The following is a 20871-nucleotide window of genomic DNA, read 5'->3' as shown; positions in this document are numbered from 1 at the left end:
TATAGGGACTTTAATGATACGTGTGCAGAAAACAAAGCAAACAGAAACTATAGAAAATATGACTACACATGAACCTCAAGCTATGCCGCCTTTTCTATGTTAGTGAAACCCCAAGAACTGTATGCTTTACCTAACCTTGCAGTTTATATATAAAGCTAAGAGAGAGCAGATCAAAATAACAATCTCTTGGCCAAAGGCAAAGAAATACCTGCAAATCGAATCTTAATGTCAGAGGCCCTCAGGAGTCAGTCATGCATCATCATGGGCTGAACCCTCCGAGCCTTCCTTTGGGTTGTCACAAGGCCCTTGTACCGTTTTCTGATCTAAGTTTACCAAGAACTGCTGTCTACCATGGATGGCCTCTTTCTGTGAGTGGCTTGTGGCTACATTTGTCATCATAAATTAGCATTTCCCACATTCACTAATATATTGTTCAGATAAATGTTAAAAGGGTCAAAATAAATATCTAAAATCTATTCTACCTTCATCAAGAGATAAGTGTTTCTAAGCACCCAAAAAACGGTACTAATATCAAACCATAACATTTGCCTGTTACATTACAGCTTTGGGATATGATTTTCACCCACATCATCTCATTTAATCCTTACGGCAATGTTTTGTGATGGGTACTACTCTTGTGTCCATTTTACCAGAAGAAACTGGCTCAGAGAGGTTAAGTACTTTGCCCAGGGTCACACAGGTGATAAGGGCAGGAAACGGTATGACCCAGGACCCTCATCTCCAGGGTGGGCATCCCTCTGAGGGTACATGTTAGGCTAATGATCACGCACTGACTGACTGACGCAATCTCAGATGATGGAGAAAGCCCCGGACTGTACACCGGCAGCCTGGCTTCAAGCCTCAGCTCTAACACCAGCCTGCTGGTTGACCCTGGGCAGCCAACCTACCCACCCACCCCCATGCCCCAGGCTTTGGCTGCCTCACATATGCAATGGAAGAATCAAACTAGAAATTCCCTAAGGTTCTTTCAACTCCAACCTAAACTTTATTGAGCAAAAGTAATCCAGTTTTCAAATGATCTGTCTGAAGGAAATGTATGTAGTGTGAAACACAAAGTACACTCAACAGGAAGACCAAAGGGATTTTGCATTTATACATTTTTCAGATGATTCATGCCACAGGTCCCCTTCAATCAGTACAGTTCACTAAGAGCTGTCTACACAGCTATTAAAACATTTCTATGACCCTTATGCAGAAATCAAACGTTTGAGAAGGGAATGTCAAATGAGAGGGATTGACTTGCCTCTTCTGAGTTGGGAGCTAGTCATTTTGCTTTTCTCAGTTTGCAAAGATCCAGTCTTTCATGAGCGCACTGTTTCTGTCACTCGCCTTTTTTTCTCCTTATTACAAGTGGTTAGTATCATTATTGCTACAGAATTAGCATGGATGCTTCCCCAGCTCTTGATAGTGCTCATGTTGTATAATAAAAAACGTGTCTGGTCTTCTTCCTGGGTTCCTTGGAGGGAGCTTCTAAAGCAATAGGAGTGTCTAAGTCATTTATGGCAAGCCCCTTTAATCACATCTGAGTTTATGCTAATGAGATCTCTCATTTAGTTGCGCCAAAAAGATGCACCATGTGATTGGGAGGGGTGGGGCTCTAAGTCTGTGATAGCTGCCTGACCTCTTGGGAGTAGGGGAGCTACCGACTGAATTCAAGCCTATGGCCAATGAGTCAATCAACCAGGCCTATGCAATGAAACCCCAATAAAAAGTCTGTCTATTCAGCTCAGGGGAACTTCCTGGTTGATGAACACACCACTGTGCCGGGGGGTATGACTGGTCCTGTTGCCACAGGGAGAGAGCATGGAAACTCCACCTGTGGCCCCTGTCAGACCTTGTCCTATGTGCCTTTTCATTTGGCTGGTCCTGATTTGTATCCTTTATAATAAAATTGTCATCATCATGTCATGTTTTCCTGAGTTCTGTGAGTTGTTCTACCAAACTATTTGAATCAGGGGTAGGGGGACTTTGGGAACCCTTGAATTTGTAGCCAGTTGGTCAGAAGTGTGAGTGGCCTGAGGACGACTGAATTGGTGGCTGGTATCTGAAATGAGGGTGGTCTTGCTGAGGACTGTGTGCTTAAACTGTGTTAACTCTGGGTAGGTCCTGTCAGAACTGCAGTGCCGTCCTGCAGCCCTCCGGCCCCTGCAGAGTTCTGCCCAGGGATCCACCAGGCACAGGCCTGCCTCGGGCTCTTTGCACTAACTGCTCCCTTAGCGTGGACCATTCTTCCTCGGGGATCTTCATGGCTGGCTCCATAGCCTCCTTCAATTCTTTGCTCAAATGTCACCTCTTACTGATGTCTTCTCCAACTATTGTATCATTTACAGTTCCATCCCCACTCACCTCCTCCCACACACCCTAAAACCCAGCTACTTCCTTTCTCTCCTCCCCTACTTTATTCTTCTTTGGAGCACTTATCTTCTGATACACTATGTAATTTGCTTATGATTTTGTTTATCAATTATCTTCCTCTCCTAGAATATGTTACATGGGGACAAGAATTTTTCTCTCCTTAGTTCACTGTTATATGTCCTAGTGCTCAGAACAGTACCTGCACATAGGAGGAATTCACTAAATATTAGTTAAATTGAGTAGAATCTATGTACACACATATATTATGAGACCAGGCTCCTCTGATATAATATATTGAATTCATATTAATTGCCTATAAACCCTCCTACATAGTAATTAAGCTATCCTCATTTTCATATTTGGAAAACCCCTTGAATATGGTAACATTTTATATCTCACTTGAGGAAGAAGAAACAACATTACTGACTTTGCCATAGGTTTTTAAAACTAATCATAGTGTAAACTAATCTTTTGACTTCTAACGGCATTCTCAGGATAATTCTGTTGAAAGGCTATCCAATGTGAAATGGATTTTTTTTAAGGGTGTCACAACATAAATTTAGCTAAGAGAGAGACTAGCTAGAATCATTCCAAGGATGAGAGGGAAACCTATAAAAGATAAAATTTTGTTTTCCCCAGAGCTATTAAACTCAAAAGCTTTATAGCCTCAGTTCTCAATAGTTGGCAGGGAGCTCTGTGGTCACAGCAGTGAGATGTCCCAGTTGTCATATTGGTGGGATGCCCCACAAGGGAACACAAGGCAGTCACTGAATCAGCTGGCCCTGGCGTACCTGAGTAACTGAACCAAGCATAGAAACTGATTCTGGTCTTTGATTGAAACATTGCCGGTTTCCACCGCTTGGATATTGGCTCGCCTTTACTGACTCCCCTCCCCTGTACTTGTAGGTGTGGATTCGGTCTAGTTCCCTTGCTGGCCCTGCTAGTGGAGGCTTGCGCTTTGCTTTGGCTTTGCTCTGGCTTTGCTCTGGTTACTTGATTCAGATTCATATGAACTGAGAGAAACTCTTCGAAGTTCAGACCTGTTTTAGGTCTCCAAGAAAAGTGGGACTCATGATTTCACAGTGATTCTGCCTATGGACACATGAAGATAAGTCACCCTCACAATCACCCAGCTTCAGGCAGCAAAGAGTCATATAACATCAGTATCTTATTATATTTCAGTTATTCAGAACATTCACCATACTGCAAGTCTATAAAGACAACCTATGTCTAGAAACATATCAAATTATTACCCAATTTTGAAACTAGATTTTAGAATGATCTTCACAGCAAGTGTTTTTCTACAGCAATTTTTACTTCATCCGCTTTCCAGTAAGTAGATATTTAACTTTCCAGAACCTCCTTTGTTTAAACCCCAAGAATGCTTGACACTTAGTAGGCTCTTGACACATGCATGGTGTGGGTAACTGAAGTGGAAGATTTCAAACAGGAACACTAACCTAAGAGCATGTGCCCTGTGGACCAACTTTAAGAGGAAAGTCCTACGTGTACCCTCCTGTTCTCAGGGGCATGTGCAGGTCAGTGAAGGGGCAAAAACACATATGGTCCTCCTCTGTGATAACAGCTATTACTCAGCTGCAGGATGAGAAAGACCCAGCCAAAGGTGGGCATCAGCCTGAGGCTGCCCTGCCATCACCACCGATGAGAATAGATATGAAGGCTACTGTCGCTTTTCAATTGTTTTTTTTGTTGTTGTTGTTGTTTTTTTTTTGCCTGAGAGCTTTCAAGAAGCTATGCTACTGGTCTTTGGCTAGGAGGGTCCCTAGCAGCATAACTTAGTTGGAGAGCAAGGGCCTGGAAATCAGACAGACCTTACTTCACCTCTATCCTCTGCCATTATTTATCTGCAGGCAGAATTTGGACGCTTACAGCTCTTACTTACATGGTCAGAATTAATGACTAAAATTAATAAGATGCTATCTGGCATGAATACAATTAAAGTGCTGGATGGAGGTTCAAATATGCAATTAAAGAAATAGAGCCTGGCTTGACATCACATCAGAGGGCCCCAGAGTGTTCAGCTGGCCACAAGCTAACCATGAGCCTGGATTGCTTGGGAACTGCTTAAAGAAACCACAATCACACTTAGGCTGCATTTGAACAAGTCTGACGCCTTTATTAAATAAGTTTATATTCTCTATGCTATTTGAAGCCCCTAAGGAGTACTGTGTTTAGTTCTAGGTTTATTTTAAGGAGGATATTGCTGACCACGAAATATCTAGAGAAATGTAACCAGGATAGCAGGGTAGTCTTAAGAGAAACAGTTGAGGGAACTTTGCCTAAAAACCCTGGAAATACCAGCTTCTGGGAAGTGTCAGGCCTCAGTCCTGAAGCATCTGAAGGGTTAACAGGTGGCGTAGGTTCCTTCTGCATCCACTGATTCAGCTAACATTTCAGGGCCCTTCCGACACCCAGAGCGCTGGATCGGTGCTGCAGATATGGGATTAACCATACACAGGACCAACCTCAAGGCACTTACAATCAAATAAGATGAAAACAAGGAGTCTGGCACTCCAGTTTCATTCCAACTCTGTTACCCACGGGGTATGTGACCTTGAGCAGTTTCTTGTCTTCTCTTAATTGGTGTTCTTCATTTGTAAAGCAACACCACTGAGTTCTTCTGAGAATTAAATGAGATAAACATTTACAACAAGAATGAGAGCTCCGTCATTGATTGAGACCAAGTAGATGCGGGGAGGCATTACAAAGAAGGCAATGTTTGAATTCAACCTCAAAGGGCAAGAAGGAATCTGGACGGTAGTGAAGGGGGAAAAACAAACACTCCAGGCTCTTGGGCCAGTAGGAGCAAAGACAGAGATACTGAAAATGACTGGTTTGGGGGAGACCAGCAAATAACACTGTGGCTGGGGCGCAGAGGAGGGAAAAAAACCATGGGACAGCTGGAAAGGTACAACTGAGAGAACTATGCCTGCCCTAGGATTCTCTGGGCAGTGGGAGATGCTCAAAGGAATCTAGGAGCATCAATCTGCTTGCAGACATGGAGTGGAAAGATTAAAGACTGCCACCAGGAAAGCAAGTAAAATAGTCATTATAAAACTCGAAGCAAGAGATCATGAGGAACTGACCTAAGATAGTGGCTATGGCATTGAAAGGCAGGGGGACAAAATGTTGCATATAAGAAGTGAAGAGGAAGGGTAGGTAAAAGATAACTTGGTGTTCGGGAGAATGGTGATGTCATGAAATAACACAGGAAACACAGAGGAGGGATGGAGTTGACCAAGAAGATAATGAGTTCAGCTGTGGCACATGTTGACTTTCAGCTGGCTGCGGAATAATGATAAGGGAGTTCACAATAGAAAGTTGGAAATACACGTATGGTTCTGGAACTCATGAGAGGAGTCGGCTAGAGATGGAGATTTGAGAGGAGGTATACTTAGAGACTGAGCGTATTGTCAAATATAAACAAACTTGGGTTTGAACTCTGCCTTCAACACTAACTAGCTGTGTGGCCTTGGACAAATTATTTATCATCAAAGCCTTAATTTCCTTAATTGTAAAATTGGGGAAATTATACATACTTCAAAGGCTTTGCTTATTGCATACCATCTGGTTGCCATTTGTCACCGTCACTGTCTACCATCACCATCAATGCTGAAACCATTAAGGTAGATGAACTTGGCTAGGAATAGAGTAATTAAATAGAAAAAAGGGTTGAGGAATGAATCTTAGGGAACAATTATAAGGGATATATGGCAGAAGAACAAACCCAAAATAAGCTCAGGAGTAGTTGAGGAGGTGGGCAAAAGACCTGGACAGCAAAACACATTGAGAGACAAGGGGAAAGAATTTCAAGGAGAGAATTATCAAAAATGTCAAATGCTATAAAGAAGTTGAGATGGAAAAAGGAAAAAAAAAAGGAGATTATTGGATCTAGTGATTTGAAAGTTATCTTTGTTTAGTGGAACTATTCCATGTGTGGTAGGAGTGGAAGGCAGTTACAAATATAAAGGATTGAAAATTATATTTTCACCCCAACTCCAAGGGGATGTGATCAGATACCAAAGTGAATTGTGAGACGGATCAGCTTCTAGAAATTTCAAAGTAGATTTAAACGAAAAATTACATGCCTTAGTCTTCTTCCCTACTTCAAAGGTATAAAAGACTTGTCATGAGAGAGAAAGGGGATTGGTGAGAAGGATTTCTTTAGAGAGTACTGTGCTGTGAATTCCCTTATCCTAAAAGAGGGGAGATCCTCCCTTTCATGTCAGTTGGGGATTCACAGGGAGATCTGAAGAGCTTGATCAGTGTTGTCTATGGGTAGAGGGAAATAATAGACCGGTGCTTGAGTATTTGGCTTTCACCCGAGAACTTTCACCAGCAGAATAAAGAAGAGTTGATTGCATCGGGTGACCCGTTGTTGGGACAAAGGATGTATAAGTATTTTGACGGACCTGAGGAAGTGAGTTGGCATCGAGCAAATTCTTCCCAAGAGGATCATCCAAAGGCAACAGGGAGAGGTTTTGAAAACAACGACAGAGGGACAATCAACCAAAGCTGGAAGAAACTGAATTGATGACCCCCAAAAAGAAGAACGGAATGTTCCCAGTGAGAGTTGGGGAAAGCCATGAAAACACGCGTAAGATCTGCTGGCCCAGAGAGACTGAAAGCATCTTATAACATACAGTCATGTAAGGACCTTCCACCTCCCCTTTCTCTTCACCCTGCTCCACTCCTGCTTTCCCTGTACCAATCCTGAAAGGATCAAAACCAACAAGGAAGAGGTGAGTGAAAAGGAGAGAAGGCATCCACCTTACCTTTTTCCTTTCGAGAAGGGACTCACTACATTGAGCCCTGGATAGGTATGGAAACAGAACTTCAATTTTGAATGACTGTCATCTGGGACTAGATATTTTCATTTTCTGAATTGAGATGGTGATTTGTAGATAAAAGGGTCCATAACATTTTTTTTTTTACTTTTTTTGGAGAGAGCAGAAAAGACTTGAGATTGTCTACATATCATCCAGTGGCAGAAGAACTTCCTCCACTGTACAAATTTAAAAGGATAGTGGGAGACAATGTTTTTGCATGAAAAAAACCTCATAATTCTTGTGTTTTCAATGTACCATTTACACAAAGATATAAAAAGTGAGTCAGGATGAGGAGATGGAAGCCTCATGGACAGTGTTATTATTATCATTATTATTATTATTATTATTATTATTATTTTTAAAACCTGTTTGGCAGGGACAGAAAAGGCATTTCAGTTTGATAAAATGATAGAGGTGACTGAAGGCTCTTTTAGGATAGGAGAAATGTAGGCATGGCCATGGGTAAAGGAGAGAGAGAGAGACAATAAATATAGGAGAAAACAATAAACCCACAAGAACAATAGGAAAGGAACTGCTGATGAGACAAGCTTACAAAGAAGAGGGAAGACAAAATTAAGAATATCACTGGCTTTAGAATATCACTATCACTGGCTTTAGAAAGGGAGAGACAACCTTCTTTCTTCGAAAGATGAGAGAAGGAGGGGAGAAGATGAGTGAGGATATAGGGATATTTGGATCTAGAAGAGAAGAAAAATAAAATAGTTAACAGTGAATGGATTTAATCACCCTGGTGGTCTAGGAGGAAAGCTCACTTTCCGAGAACGAAGGCAGTAGGTGGTATTTGTTACTCTGGAAGGAAGAACTAGGAAAACGGTGTGCAAGCTAGAGAAAGATTAATGTGGGCTCAATATAAGAAAGAACTTACTAAGTACCAGCACTAGTTGACAGTGGAATTGGCCTTCTCATAAAGTTGGAAGCTGCCAAAACAGAGGCTTCTCGTTGGGAAGAGGTGAACAACTGTTGTCGCGCTGTAGGGAGGACTTGTGTATTGGGACAGAGGAGAACTCGTGAGCTCCAAGACCCTTAGTGTACTGGACTCATTTGCAATATTATATTTCATAAGGTTTCTCCATATCAACAATTCAGGCGTCACTGTTACTGAATACAATAAAAAGAAGCCCATGAGGACCAAAAGAGAAAGAGTAAAGAGAAAATTGCATGTGTTATACAATGTCTTGATTTCTTCAGTAGAAAATCATTCTGTTTGTAGCAAAGGAACTAGCTTGTGCTTGAGTGAGTTTCTGTCTCCCAAGTACAGTACTCTATATGTCTCCATAGCTTGGCAGTGGATTAAAGTGGGGGGAAAATCACTATGTTCTGGGAAACTTTATATTTATGCATGAGCTAAAATGTAGTTATGATGGAGAAAGTCGCCAGAACCCCTGTGGTTTTTCTACTGCTAAGAAGGAAATGGGAACTTGGTAACAAGAGCAAAACACATTAGCCAATGAGTTCTCTGTTTGAAACTCAAAAGCAACAAACAAAACCCTCTATTTCATACATCAGGATACATTCTATAAATCAATGCAATCAGGACTGATCCTACCAGATTTTCCATACAACAATGAAATGTCACAGAACTCGGCAATTATTCAATAAGATAGCTCTCATTTTTTTGAAATAAGAACTGTATATTCCTAGAATTAACATCTATTGAAAGAACAAACTATTTCAGCATAAAGTACCACACATCTTAAAGAAATATGCCCACATGTTCAATTTAAACTGGCCATAGAATCCAATTAAAATTTAAATCTATAAAGAATTGTCAATGTCTTGTGACCCATTAGTCATTTTACCGTAATATTTTTCCAAAGAGATAAAATACACAAGAGCAGTATGCAACATTTAGTATTCTCAAAGTTCAGTACCTAACATCCTCTGGACATCTTTAGACATAAGTAATATTAAAAGTCATAGGAAGGGTCATATTTCAGGTAAGCGTTACTATTTACAGTTATTCGTGCCCAGCATATTGCCTGGCACATGGTACATTAGCTTAGTTTACTGAATAAATAAATGGATGCATGAAAGAATGAATTTTGTTAGCAGTAACTCAAAAACCACTTTGTGCGAAGGCCTGGTCTTTATCCAACTCTGAGCAACTTCCCCGTGTTCCCAACGCCCTTGAGATTTCCCAGGCTCACCAGCCCCAGAGAGGAGCAGTGGGGCCGTAACAATCCCTATGACCCTGATCAATGTGGACATAAGGGCTGGGACTCCTAAACACTGACAGCTGTAGAAGTCTGACTGGTTCTAAATGATGTGGCTTCATTTAATCTTCCAGAGATTCTCTCCAGAGCAGGGTGAATCTCTTCAAAGGTCCCTTAGTTCTCTCTCAACTCCACCACAGGAATAAAAGTTGAGACTGAGAAGAAAGCAACAGATAATCGCTTTTAGGTTCTCCAGAGCACCAAAAGCAAATCTTAGTGACATCTGCCTCCAATTAAGCCCTGCAAATGAATCTACGTGACTAAGTCCAGCTGCAATCCACTAGGAGGTATATTTCAGCTGAGGTGTCACTCACTAACATCAGTCACTAAGTAATAAGGAACACAGTTCTGAACGTGCTTTGACATTTATTATCTCATTTGAGATCCATTACAACCCAGGAAAAAAAGGTGTTTTACAGAATAGGAAGCAGGCATGGAGATCTAGAGACCACACAGCAAGTAGGACATGGAGCGTGGACTAGACCTGTGTCTCCCAAACTTAATCCAATGCTGTTTCTACTATTCTAGCTTCTAACTCTGTTTTCTTATCACCCAGAGTTGGGGAAAGCAATCAGGATCCTGTGGTGAATGGTGCCTGATGCAGGTTCTGTCTCATGTCATTCAGGACATGAGTCCCTGGAAAGTGGTCAGGATGGAACATTCTAGAAACATTTACCAAGCGAATCCTGGGAACCCAACACCATGGCGGTCCATAAGAGAAGCCGAGGAACTGTCCCTTCTAGAATCATATACCCAAGAACAGATGGGCCTGTCTGGTGCAGAGAGAAGCTACACTGGAATTCCGCAGAGACAGAACACTGTGCCCTCACGCACACTCACGCATGCACGTGGACACACACATAGTATCCTGAAAGTCTCAGCGCAGTTTTAAAGTTTCATAACTTCAGGAATATACATACTATAAACTTATTTTAAAAAATCATATGAAAGCTCAATTATTTAAATTTCTTCTACACCCCACTTATAACATACACTTCTATACCAGTTTTGTGATTTTTGAATAACCATTTTAATTTTTTGTCTCAGCCAACATGTGCCATCTTCAGTCAGAGGGGCTGACAGGTTTTATAATAGATGATGTGCCTACAATACAGACAGCAAATGAGCCACATCTCACAGTAAGCCTGCAGTCAACTAAAAGTAATGTTCACATGTGCTGCTATTAAAACTGCATCGCTCCTAACCAAGCTTGTAGAGATGGACTTTTTAAAAAAAATAAAAATCCCTAGAGCACAGCCTTTTGTTTATACAATACAATTCATCTGCTTAGATACAATCTCGCCTATCAAAATCCTTGTGGATCCTTGTCCTGTCTTCTGCCACTTTAGCTTCCCGCCCAGAGGATTTCATCCACACACCATCAGCTTCTCGAATGGGCATTTCTAAGCATGCTAAATGATACAGAACCCCAGGCAGGACCCTGAGGTATGACTCTCATCAAACAAACAGTCCCTCTCATCAGGGACATCATGGGCCAATCTAACAGAGCTCTCCTCCAGCACATTAGACATCGACCTATAAATCAGTACCTTTGGGACAGGGCGGTTCAATCAATTAAAAACACAACCACCTATAGCATTCAGACCATATATTTTCATCTTAGTCGAAGGGATTTCAAGAGGGGGCCTGTCAAATGCATTGCTGAAATCCTCAAGACCATCCTACAGCATTCCTCTGATACACCAGGTGAGTGACCCTATCTATGAAAGGTCAGACGAGGGGGCAACCTTGTCACAGCTCTGTTGTTTATGTGTTCTCCTAATTAACATAAAGCTCTAGCTGTGCAAATCTAAAGATAGGTCAAAACAAACAAATAGAAATGAGTTCACTTGTAACTCAAGTTCAAATAAAACGTGGACAAGTTCAAACAACATCTGTGGTGGAATGACTTGCGTTTCCTCAAGAGATATGTCAAGGTCCTAACCCTGGTACCTGGGAATGTGACCTTATTTAGAAATAGGGTCTTGGCAGATGTGATCATGTTAAGATGAGGTCATGCTGGATTAGGGTGGGCCCTAATTCAATAACTGGTATCCTTATAAGAGGGAAATTTGGACACCAAGAGAAGGCCATGTGAAGACGGAGGCAGAGAACAGAGTGACGCTGCCACAAGCCAGGGACACCAACGATTGTGGGCAAGAATCAGAAACCAGAAGGAGGCATGGAAGAAGGAAGGGAGCACAGCCCTTCCCATACCTTGATTTTGAACTTTTGACCTCCAGAACTATTGGAGAATCAATTGCTGTTGTTTTAAGCTCCAAGTTTGTGGAACTTTGTTACAGCAGCCCTAGGAGACTAATATATAGAGGCAAAAATATGTAAGTTTAAAGTGATGCCTGTCAACGTCAGGGTCAAGAGCACTCAGGAATTGGTCCAAAAAAAAAAGAGAGAGGATGGCGGGCATTTAAGCTCCTGAACAGGTGGCAGGCCTGGCAGGGGTGAGGTAAGCTGGCCAAGCAAGTTTGGGGGCATTGGCTTTGAGGTTGGGGGGTGAACAGAAGGTCACATCCTGTGACAGGTTCATCACCAAGAAGTTAATTGTCCCTCCCAGGTGCAAGGTAGGCATTTTTTCAACAAAATCCTGCCACTTTTTAATGGCAACAAATCACAAATTTGTCAGTTTATCGTCAATATATAAGAAGACCATTTCAGCTTCCTGCCTCCACCTTGGCATTTCCCTTGCCTATGTTTCATCATTCTAAATTAGACAGCAAGCCATGCGGGAGAAAGATCTGCTGGCCTGTCTCTATATATAGTGCTGTATCCACCATTTTCAAAGGTGCTAAGACTCCACTCATTGATGACGATATTGCTAAAACGGTTACATTTTGAGCTGGAAACAGGAAGGCATGTTTTTTTCCATGGGAAAATTTAGGGGAGGAAGGAGGCCCCTCACAGTTTCTAATATTGATCTGGCTCCAATGTAACCCCATGAAATATATGTCTATCATGGCAATACTGCTCACTGGAAGGACCGCAGAGCCGTCTCCAGGAGCTTTCCCAGCAGTAATTAGGGGAATGTATTATTGCTAATCCTCAACACACTGGGAGCTGGGTTAATTTTGAAAGATAAAATAAAAGTGCTGCCTTGTGGCAAAAGGCCACTTCTTGGGGCCATTAAATCAAGCACAGCCCCATGTGAGTATTGATTCTGAAGATATCTGCACCCCCTGCCAACACTCCTTTTAGGAAGCTACTATGGAACAGGTCAAATGAAGCCTCAATGTACAAAACCATTTAGCAAGTACAGATAAACTGGGCTAAAGCATGCTCAGAGCACTTTTTAAAAGATTCAAATTTTAATACATTAGCACTAGAACATGCCGTACAAGCAACAGGGAAACTGCAGTTGTTAATGTGTGAATTTCGTCTCAGGGTAAGTTCATCCAAGGAAGTAAAATCCCAATTTAGATTCTTTTTCTTCCCCCTCCCACAATCCACGTGTTTCTTTTAGGATGGGGGAGGACACTGTTACTCAGCAATGTATTTCACTTCAAGAAACAGGGTATATTCATCAGGGGAAAGGATGTTAAGCTCTCACTTTCTCTCTAAAATAGTTTGAAGTGGTCCTGCAAAGGCGACACCATAATTGACGGGCAAGGTGTCCTGATGGATGTGTGTGCATAGATAGATAGATAGATATCTGTGTGCATTCTTTTTAATGAGAAAGGATTCTAAAGGGAAATCATAAGGGATTTTTGGGCATTTTTCTGTTGTACTTTTTAGAAAGTCTGCCCGCCCATCATCGCAGGTGGAGCAGGCTGCAGTATCCTGGATTGAGAGCACATTGCCAGGAGGGAAAGGCCAGCCCCAGGCCTCACCAAGTCAGGGGAGGTGGGGGCGAGGCCGCACGGCTGAGATGGAGGGCTTGGCAACTCAGGCCAACTCTGCTGATGTGAAACTAAGCCTTATTCCAGTTCCAGTCTGACAGGCTATTTTCCATATCAAAGCAACAAATGAAACTTTCATTTCAGGACGCATCTGGTCTCGCCGACCATTGTATCAGAAGGAGCTATTTTCTTTAAATTGAAAGTCAAGGCAGTTTATTTTTCTCAAAACTGTGCTGTCAGCTCTTCTGCCTGGCTCCTAGCACTCACTTGAAGCTGCCTTATCCTGAGAAGGGGTGGGATGGGGAGACCTCCCCCAGGGGACACTCTATGTGTGGTATATTTATATAAATCTTTGCCCCCAAAAGGCGTGTCTATCAGAATAAAGATGGAAGGTATTTAGAGAAAACTTATTTAGAGGGAAAGAGATACCAAACCACTCTTCCGTTACAACTTTTGAACCAAAATAACTTCAATCTCTTCAAATGACACATCTATATATACTTTCATTGGACATTTGACGTTTTCACAATAAAGAGGTAATCTTTCTTAGTCTTATCCCTCTCTATACACCCCGTCATTTTTAAAAAACGAAATAACTGAAGTATGTTTAAATGCATGTAACATATGGGTAGATACATGTAATATAGATACTCTGTGAACATATATCAGCAGCGCTAGAGCGGGACCATTCCATTGCATCATTTATCCTATTATGTTAGTGCTCAAGTATTTCCCATCTATTTTGTCAAAAGCTCACTAATTGGTTTTATCTGCATTCATCTAAGCAAAAGATTCATTGTCACTTCAACCTCCCTAAATAAATTAGAAGTAATATTATCAAGGGAAGGCCTCTTTGTTCAGTGCAATAACATTTCTTGTGATGCTGTTAAGATTCAGAGGTGATTTATACAAAAAAAAAAAAAAATCATTCTTGAAGTCACAATATTTGACATTCATTTCCTAAGGTGTGTCTCTCCCTCTTTACCAACTATTCCTTCTTTACATTTCATTTGTTACGAAGGAAGCTACCCTCCTCTTTTTGGTCCCTCACAGATGCTTATGACATCAAATTCTGAAGCATTTAAAAGAAAAGGGACACCAAGCCACTTTCCCAGATAGGAACTAAAGGAGGAAAATTTTGTCTAGAAGCATATTCAGTAACTTTATGACTATAAATCTCTCAAGTATAAATTCTGAGGAAAATACACAATTAAAAATGTAGAAATCCACACCATGGTCTTCTATAGAACATCAATTTAGTTATTACATGGTTATAAATTAGCCATTGGTATAATAATTTACTCTTCGAAATGATTTAACCTTTCCAATGATCATTTCATCTGTTTTTTATATTTAAAAAAAAATCAAAGAAATTCGAGATATGGAAAAGACATGCTGGGTGAGGATCTGAAACTGATTTGGTAGCTTTAGAGTTGACATAACCTTGGCCCTGGTGCAGCTCATTTTGGAAAGCTGCCTCAAATTTCCCCTGGTTTTGAACTTTTTTTTTTCCTTACCACTTTCATCTAGCAAGAAATCATCCTGGTAACGGAACTTCTCCGGTCCACATGCAATAAAAATGTCATCGTCACCAAAAAAGTCCTGAAGGCACATCACCTACAAGAGAAAAGCATGGCACTCAGCAAGGGGTCAGCAGAACAGCAATTACAACAATGCACCAGCAAGTCGACATCTGCATGAAGCCACTTCCTGTCTAATGCAATCAGGGCAGCTTCTCCAGAGGAATTTCAAAGGAAGGGCTCCAGCATCTGTTCCTAGTAAGAAACATGTTACGTTGCAGTTGTGCAGGAAGACGGGATAAGGAAAATAGAACCGGTAACTGTCACATTTATTACTTGATATATCAATAGGCTAGGAGGTAAGAGCTCTTTATTTTCATAATAGAGGGGACTCAGCCACATGTGGGAAAGGAGTGCCCCTTTATTCTTCTGAACATAATATTCCTTGATAGCAATAAAAGTCAGCATGTGATTTTAGCAACAAATATATTTTGTAGTAACTGATGCCATAATACAGATATGATGATCACTGTTTGGGGTAACTACAGAAGAAAAATCGTTGTATCATAATATGAATATAATGATCTTCTTTAGACCCCTTCTACCTCAAGTTGAAACAATAATGGAAACTTTCATAAGAGGAATAATAGAAAAAGTAAGTTATTGCTGAGATTTAGATATGTAGACTATGGCAAATGTACGCCCACCACTCAAGTTATGCTCAACTTTGAAATGCTCATGCTGCCCAATTTTTTGTAGTCACACGTCACACAAAAGGAAAGTTTTAAAATAATCTTTTGATATTTATTCAACTTATTATTCTCCAATACGAACATGTAGAGCTAAATGGCGTTTTTCAAGTAAATGTGGTCAAAACGAATAATTTCAAGCATCTTGCTCTTTGGACATGTGATATAACATTGTGTCCACGATGTGTACAAAGCCAATACAAGGCACCGAGGACACTGCTGATTTCTATCTAGTTTCAATTTTCTTTGACCCCTTGGAGCACATCCTAAAGCAGCCAATGGAAGGCACCCATTCAGACTTACAGGAAACAGACTTTCTAAATAGCATTGCCCTTATATATCTGAGGACCACCGTCAAAACCTCCCTGGGTGTTAGGTTCTTTTGGCCTGTTTACTATCAGCTCGTCCCTTACTTCTTTGCAGTTTCATCTACAAGTCTCTTTGGGGTTCTGCTCTTTGTCAATCCTTGGTGGCACTACCCTGACACGTCAAAGGTGCTGTAAGACTTACAGTAGTAAGTTGGCAGGACACAGCATTATTTAGAGTCCCCAGAGGCAATGCTGTGTAGGCTTTAGATAGTTTTTCCAAACAATCTCTTATTTCCAAATAATCACTTGGCTGAAGTTTTAAGAATGAAATTTCTGTAACGGTTTAATAATAAGTATTAAGTATGAGTGAGGTATATGCCTAGTTTTCAGTGCTTATTCAGTCTGTAAAAGCTTGATAACACAGGGGATGTAAGAGGGCCCTTGTAGTCATCAAGGAAGATGGACTGAAGGTCTTCAAGAGTGGTGTCAGAGGCTCTGATCTTCTACTTAGATTATAAACAGGCCCTTTACAGTCAAAACCCACTCTCCATTTTACTCCTCTCTTTCTTCTGACTCCAACTGTGACCTTGTTTACCTTTATATTCATGACACAGCACCCCCACCCAGCTTTTTTGGTCAGCATTGGTATCATCCTAACCAACCCCCTACAGGCCATTTTCATTTTACCTGAATAAGTCTGTGTTGTGCCTGTATATGCCAGTTAGCACACAGCTTGTACATACAAAAATGAGTAAGACATGGGTCTCTCCCTCAGGCAAAAAAGTGAACAATTAACCTTAAAAAGCAGCATTTCTTAAAGTGTGAATGGTTAATAGGTTTTGTGCAAATAGACTTGGGAAATACTGAGTTTATCCAATATAAGCAGATTTATTTCTGGTCTTCTCAAAACACTTAATATGCTAATGTACACCACAACTCCAGAGAGGAGATAGAATGATTCAGTATTTCCCAAACTTATTTCATTCTGAAACTCTTTCCGCACACAGCATCATATGGACCAGTGTTTGACGGCATTCATTTTGGTGCTGTGCGGGCAGCTACAGGTGAAAAGAACTCTACGAACACACAAAGGAAAGAGCCGTTATCCACTCTCCTCCTAGGTAGAGATATTTCTCTAGCTGATAAATACTTACTTGCTAATTTTCTTACACATGCAAACATTCACAATGGGCCTACTCTGTGCCAGATCCTGTGCCAAGATGTGATGGTAAATCTCTGATAGATTACAAAATGTTGTTTTCCAAAGGAAATTGTCCTTTCTTTCCACATATTCCCATCATTTGCATTTTTAGAACATCAAATTGCTAACCAGATCACATTCATCTATGTGTGCGTGTTTTATCCTACTACTAAGTGGACAAATAACTATTATCTAAACTTGAACACACATAAGCAGATTGCCAGCCAACTGCTTTCCGTCATGTAGCAATGACCATCCTCCAAGCCTGAGACATAAATAACATAATACACAACGATTCAGCTTGGACAGCTTAAGTATAATTCTGTTGGGAAGTGGGAAATGAAACATGATGAACTTTTGATGTTACTTCCAAATCCAGAATTCCAAGAACATAAAAGGATGCCGTGATTGTTCAGGAAAACTAACTGTCATCGCCCAGCACAAAAGGGCAAGGAAAACTCATTTCAGTGTCAAGCAACATGTATTCATTTACTTCTCAATCTTCAGCGACTGAAATCAAAGAATTTGTTGAACTGTCAGAAACTGGGATGTTTTCTGTGCTCTGCTCTGGCGTGATTTAGCCATTTCCCTGTTCACACCCTCCCACCAGAGAAGGTGGGTATGGTCAGTAGATGAAATTCAAATTTATAAAACTGCTCCTTGTTAGAGGCCTTCGTAAAAGATTTGATAGCAAAGGAGCCTTCAACACAAGGTTACAATAAAGATGGATGTAGGATAATCTGATAATCCGTACACTTCAATCATCCGGGCTCTCACGCTCTATCATCGACCTAGAGGTAGCTGCAGTGTATTCCATCTAACATAAAAGCTTCACAGAGGAGCATTCATAACCCTTTTTTTCTAGGCCAACATACTTTGAGATTTTTCCTTTAGGCATCACTGTACATTCTGATATCAAAGGATTAGAAAAGGTAGAAAAATGTAAAATCAATGTTTTGCACAATGATCTAATTTTACACACACACACACACACACACACACACACACACACACACAGTGTTATTCCTTTGTAAATTTGAGGTTCTCAAAATTGAGTGTGATAACCAGCTTAAAAAAATGTTTCACTTATGGATAAAAACACATTCCTTGCTACAACGGCACTGTGACAGTTGATCTATTCTTTCATGAAATCTCTGCTCAGTAGATATCATGTGTTGGAAGCATCCATCAATATTAGAGACAGGAAAGATGCAAAGGCAGAGATATCAAGTTTGAAAAAAGAGAGATGTCCAACCTATAGAGGAGCAGTGGCTCCCTCTACAGGCTGTCCTGTGTCATCATCATTTTCCTGCCCCCAGAAGAGTTGGTGTCAGCGAGCGCTCCTCCAGTGTCTCACTATGGCTGTAGATTCTGCCTCTGCAACATCTCTCAAACCCAGGTCTTGTCCTGTCCTTCTTCCCTCTCCCCCATCACATCAGTCCAGATCTAATCCTCTTACCTATGGACCTTGGCATTTCCCTTTCATGGATTTTCTCTCCAATCCATCCTATTTAATTCATTCAATCTATTCTTTCTTGGTTAATTTTCAAAATTTCTCTCCAAAATTTCTCTTCACTAGCTTATCATCATCAACTTTAAGTTCATCTTCTGAGCTGGCATTCCAGACTCCTCAAAACCTGGTTCCAACCTACCTTTCAAGTCCACAGTAGTTTTAGCCATGACATGGCACCTGATACTTAAAAAGCACTTGTTGGATGGATGGATGGATGGATGGATGGATGGATGGATGGATGGATGGATGGATGGGATGAATAATGGATGATTGGATGATGAATCGATGGGTGAATGATGGATGGATGGGTGGGTGAATGGAGGGATGGATGATGGATGGAGGGATGAATGGATGCACTATGCTCTAACCTGAAACATTCTCCAACTTGTCTGCTTTACTTACATATTCTTCTCAGAAAAGGACTTTTTCTTTCCTACTTGTGTGGTTTTTGGTATGAAATATTTTCCATTGGGTATTCCCTCCTACCTAACTCTTTGCCTATTCAAGTCCCTCCTCTGATTCAAGCTTCAGGTGGAGATTTAAGTCTTAGCTTCTCCATCCACTCCAGTCCAAAGTGACTCACCCCTGTTCTGGATCCCTAGTGATCATCCAGTAAATGTTTTTGGTGTGTTTTTTTTTTTTTTGCCAGCCACTGTGCTAGGCCTTGAGAATTATTTGCCAGCCACGGTGCTAGGCCTTGAGAATACGACTGCCCTTACCTTTCACCTCTTCCTTTCCAGTACATATGTGTACAGACTCACACTCCAAAGAATTCCCATCACACTGTAGTGAATGAGTAATCCAGCAGAGAGTAACGTGTATTAGCTGCTAGTGGTTTTGTCATGAGCCTGGAGTCAGGTGGCTGAGTTACACAGTCCTTGCTCTGCCACCACCACTGACTGGGGCCAGTCAGGAAACCCCAGTCAACTATTTTGAAATCTGTCCTGTTTCAAAAAGATACTAAATTTAGTAAAGGCAGAGGCAGTGTCTCCTGTTGGGTGAGATTCTTTGGCACACTGGAGACATCTGCTCTGGCACAATTTCCCAAGAGCACAGCTTATTGTCAAAGCCTGGGACCTGAATTAAGCCAGCTCTGCCACTTAGATGTTAATCTCTGTGTGCCTCAGTTTATCATATCAATTGTTTTTAAGGATTAGATGAGTTAAGACCATGAATCAGAAGAGAATAGGTCCTCAATAAAATTTAGCTATTTTCATTAGCCCAAATGTATTTTTACTCCCAAATAAGTATAAATCAAATGTATACCTAATATAGGCATACCTCAGAGATATTGTGGGTTTGGTTCCAGAACACCGCAATAAAGCGAGTCGTAATTTTTTTGCTGGCGGAGCGTCTTGCCTTCAATTGATAAAAAAACATATGATCTTTGAAATGCAATAAATGAAGCACAATAACATGAGGTGTGCCTATATAAACAAATAAAATTAAAAAGAAAAAAAATCAGTACATAGCTCCTAGGCACTATACCAACAGGCTTCTTTCTTTCCTAAGTGGAATTTGGATAGAATGGAGTATATGGGTGCCCCTTTTTGCTTTGGGAATAGGGATTTTACTAGTATGATTATTTGGGTGAAAAGCATACTTTTAATTAGTATCCAGGAATAGGAGCAAAGCCGGCAGGAGTTGCTAACATGAAGCTAGAATGTGGTCATGCCTTTGATTTCCTTCAGGCTTCCACTGAAATGACGCTGTGAAAATCATTTGCAAATAGATTCACAGGTATATAGAGTTTTATGAACCATTGTCTTCACTCAGGACCTCTTGGGATCTGTCACCAACTTTTAGTTTTGTGGGAACCAGAGATTGGTATTCTTCTGAGAAAACTGTCCTCTGTCAAAATATCCCACACTAGAAAGGAAATTGCATGCATATTACATGCAATTCATAAAGGAGGTAATCAGTTTATGGCACACAATGCTTAATATTCTATCAATTTTTAGTTCTAAACTAGTGCTATGGTTATCATATGAATCTAACCCCATATGAAACCATTCCATCTAGTGCATCAGAGTTTACCTCTAATGGTACTTAGCATAATGCCATACCCACTGTATCTCAAAAACATGGGTGATTATCATTGCCAGATGTTCTGGAAAAAGCCGTTGAAAGGGGATCAGGATACCTGGATTCTGAGCTCAGATTTGCCATAATCATTATGTAGACTTGGACAAGTTACTTAACTTTTCTTAGTTATCAGTTTCTGTATTGGTTCTAGTATGTTTTACCACAGTAATTACATGAAGAAAAG

General features: G+C 40.8%; 1 protein-coding gene across 3 annotated transcripts in view; it reads right to left on the bottom strand.

Moving 5' to 3' along the window:
• DCLK1 (doublecortin like kinase 1) overlaps window positions 1–20871 on the bottom strand; it is a 321043-nt gene that overhangs the window by 148603 nt on the left and 151569 nt on the right. For all 3 annotated transcript variants that reach the window (XM_019736471.2, XM_019736467.2, XM_019736468.2), the window contains exon 4: window positions 14829–14928. In XM_019736471.2, the coding sequence (XP_019592030.1) occupies window positions 14829–14928 (100 nt within the window). The remainder of the gene's footprint in view (window positions 1–14828; window positions 14929–20871) is intronic.

This window comes from Rhinolophus sinicus, linkage group LG04 (genome assembly GCF_036562045.2).
Source record: "Rhinolophus sinicus isolate RSC01 linkage group LG04, ASM3656204v1, whole genome shotgun sequence".
In the NCBI taxonomy this organism is placed as follows: Eukaryota; Metazoa; Chordata; class Mammalia; order Chiroptera; family Rhinolophidae; genus Rhinolophus; species Rhinolophus sinicus.
This window is presented reverse-complemented; position numbering and strand designations above follow the sequence as displayed.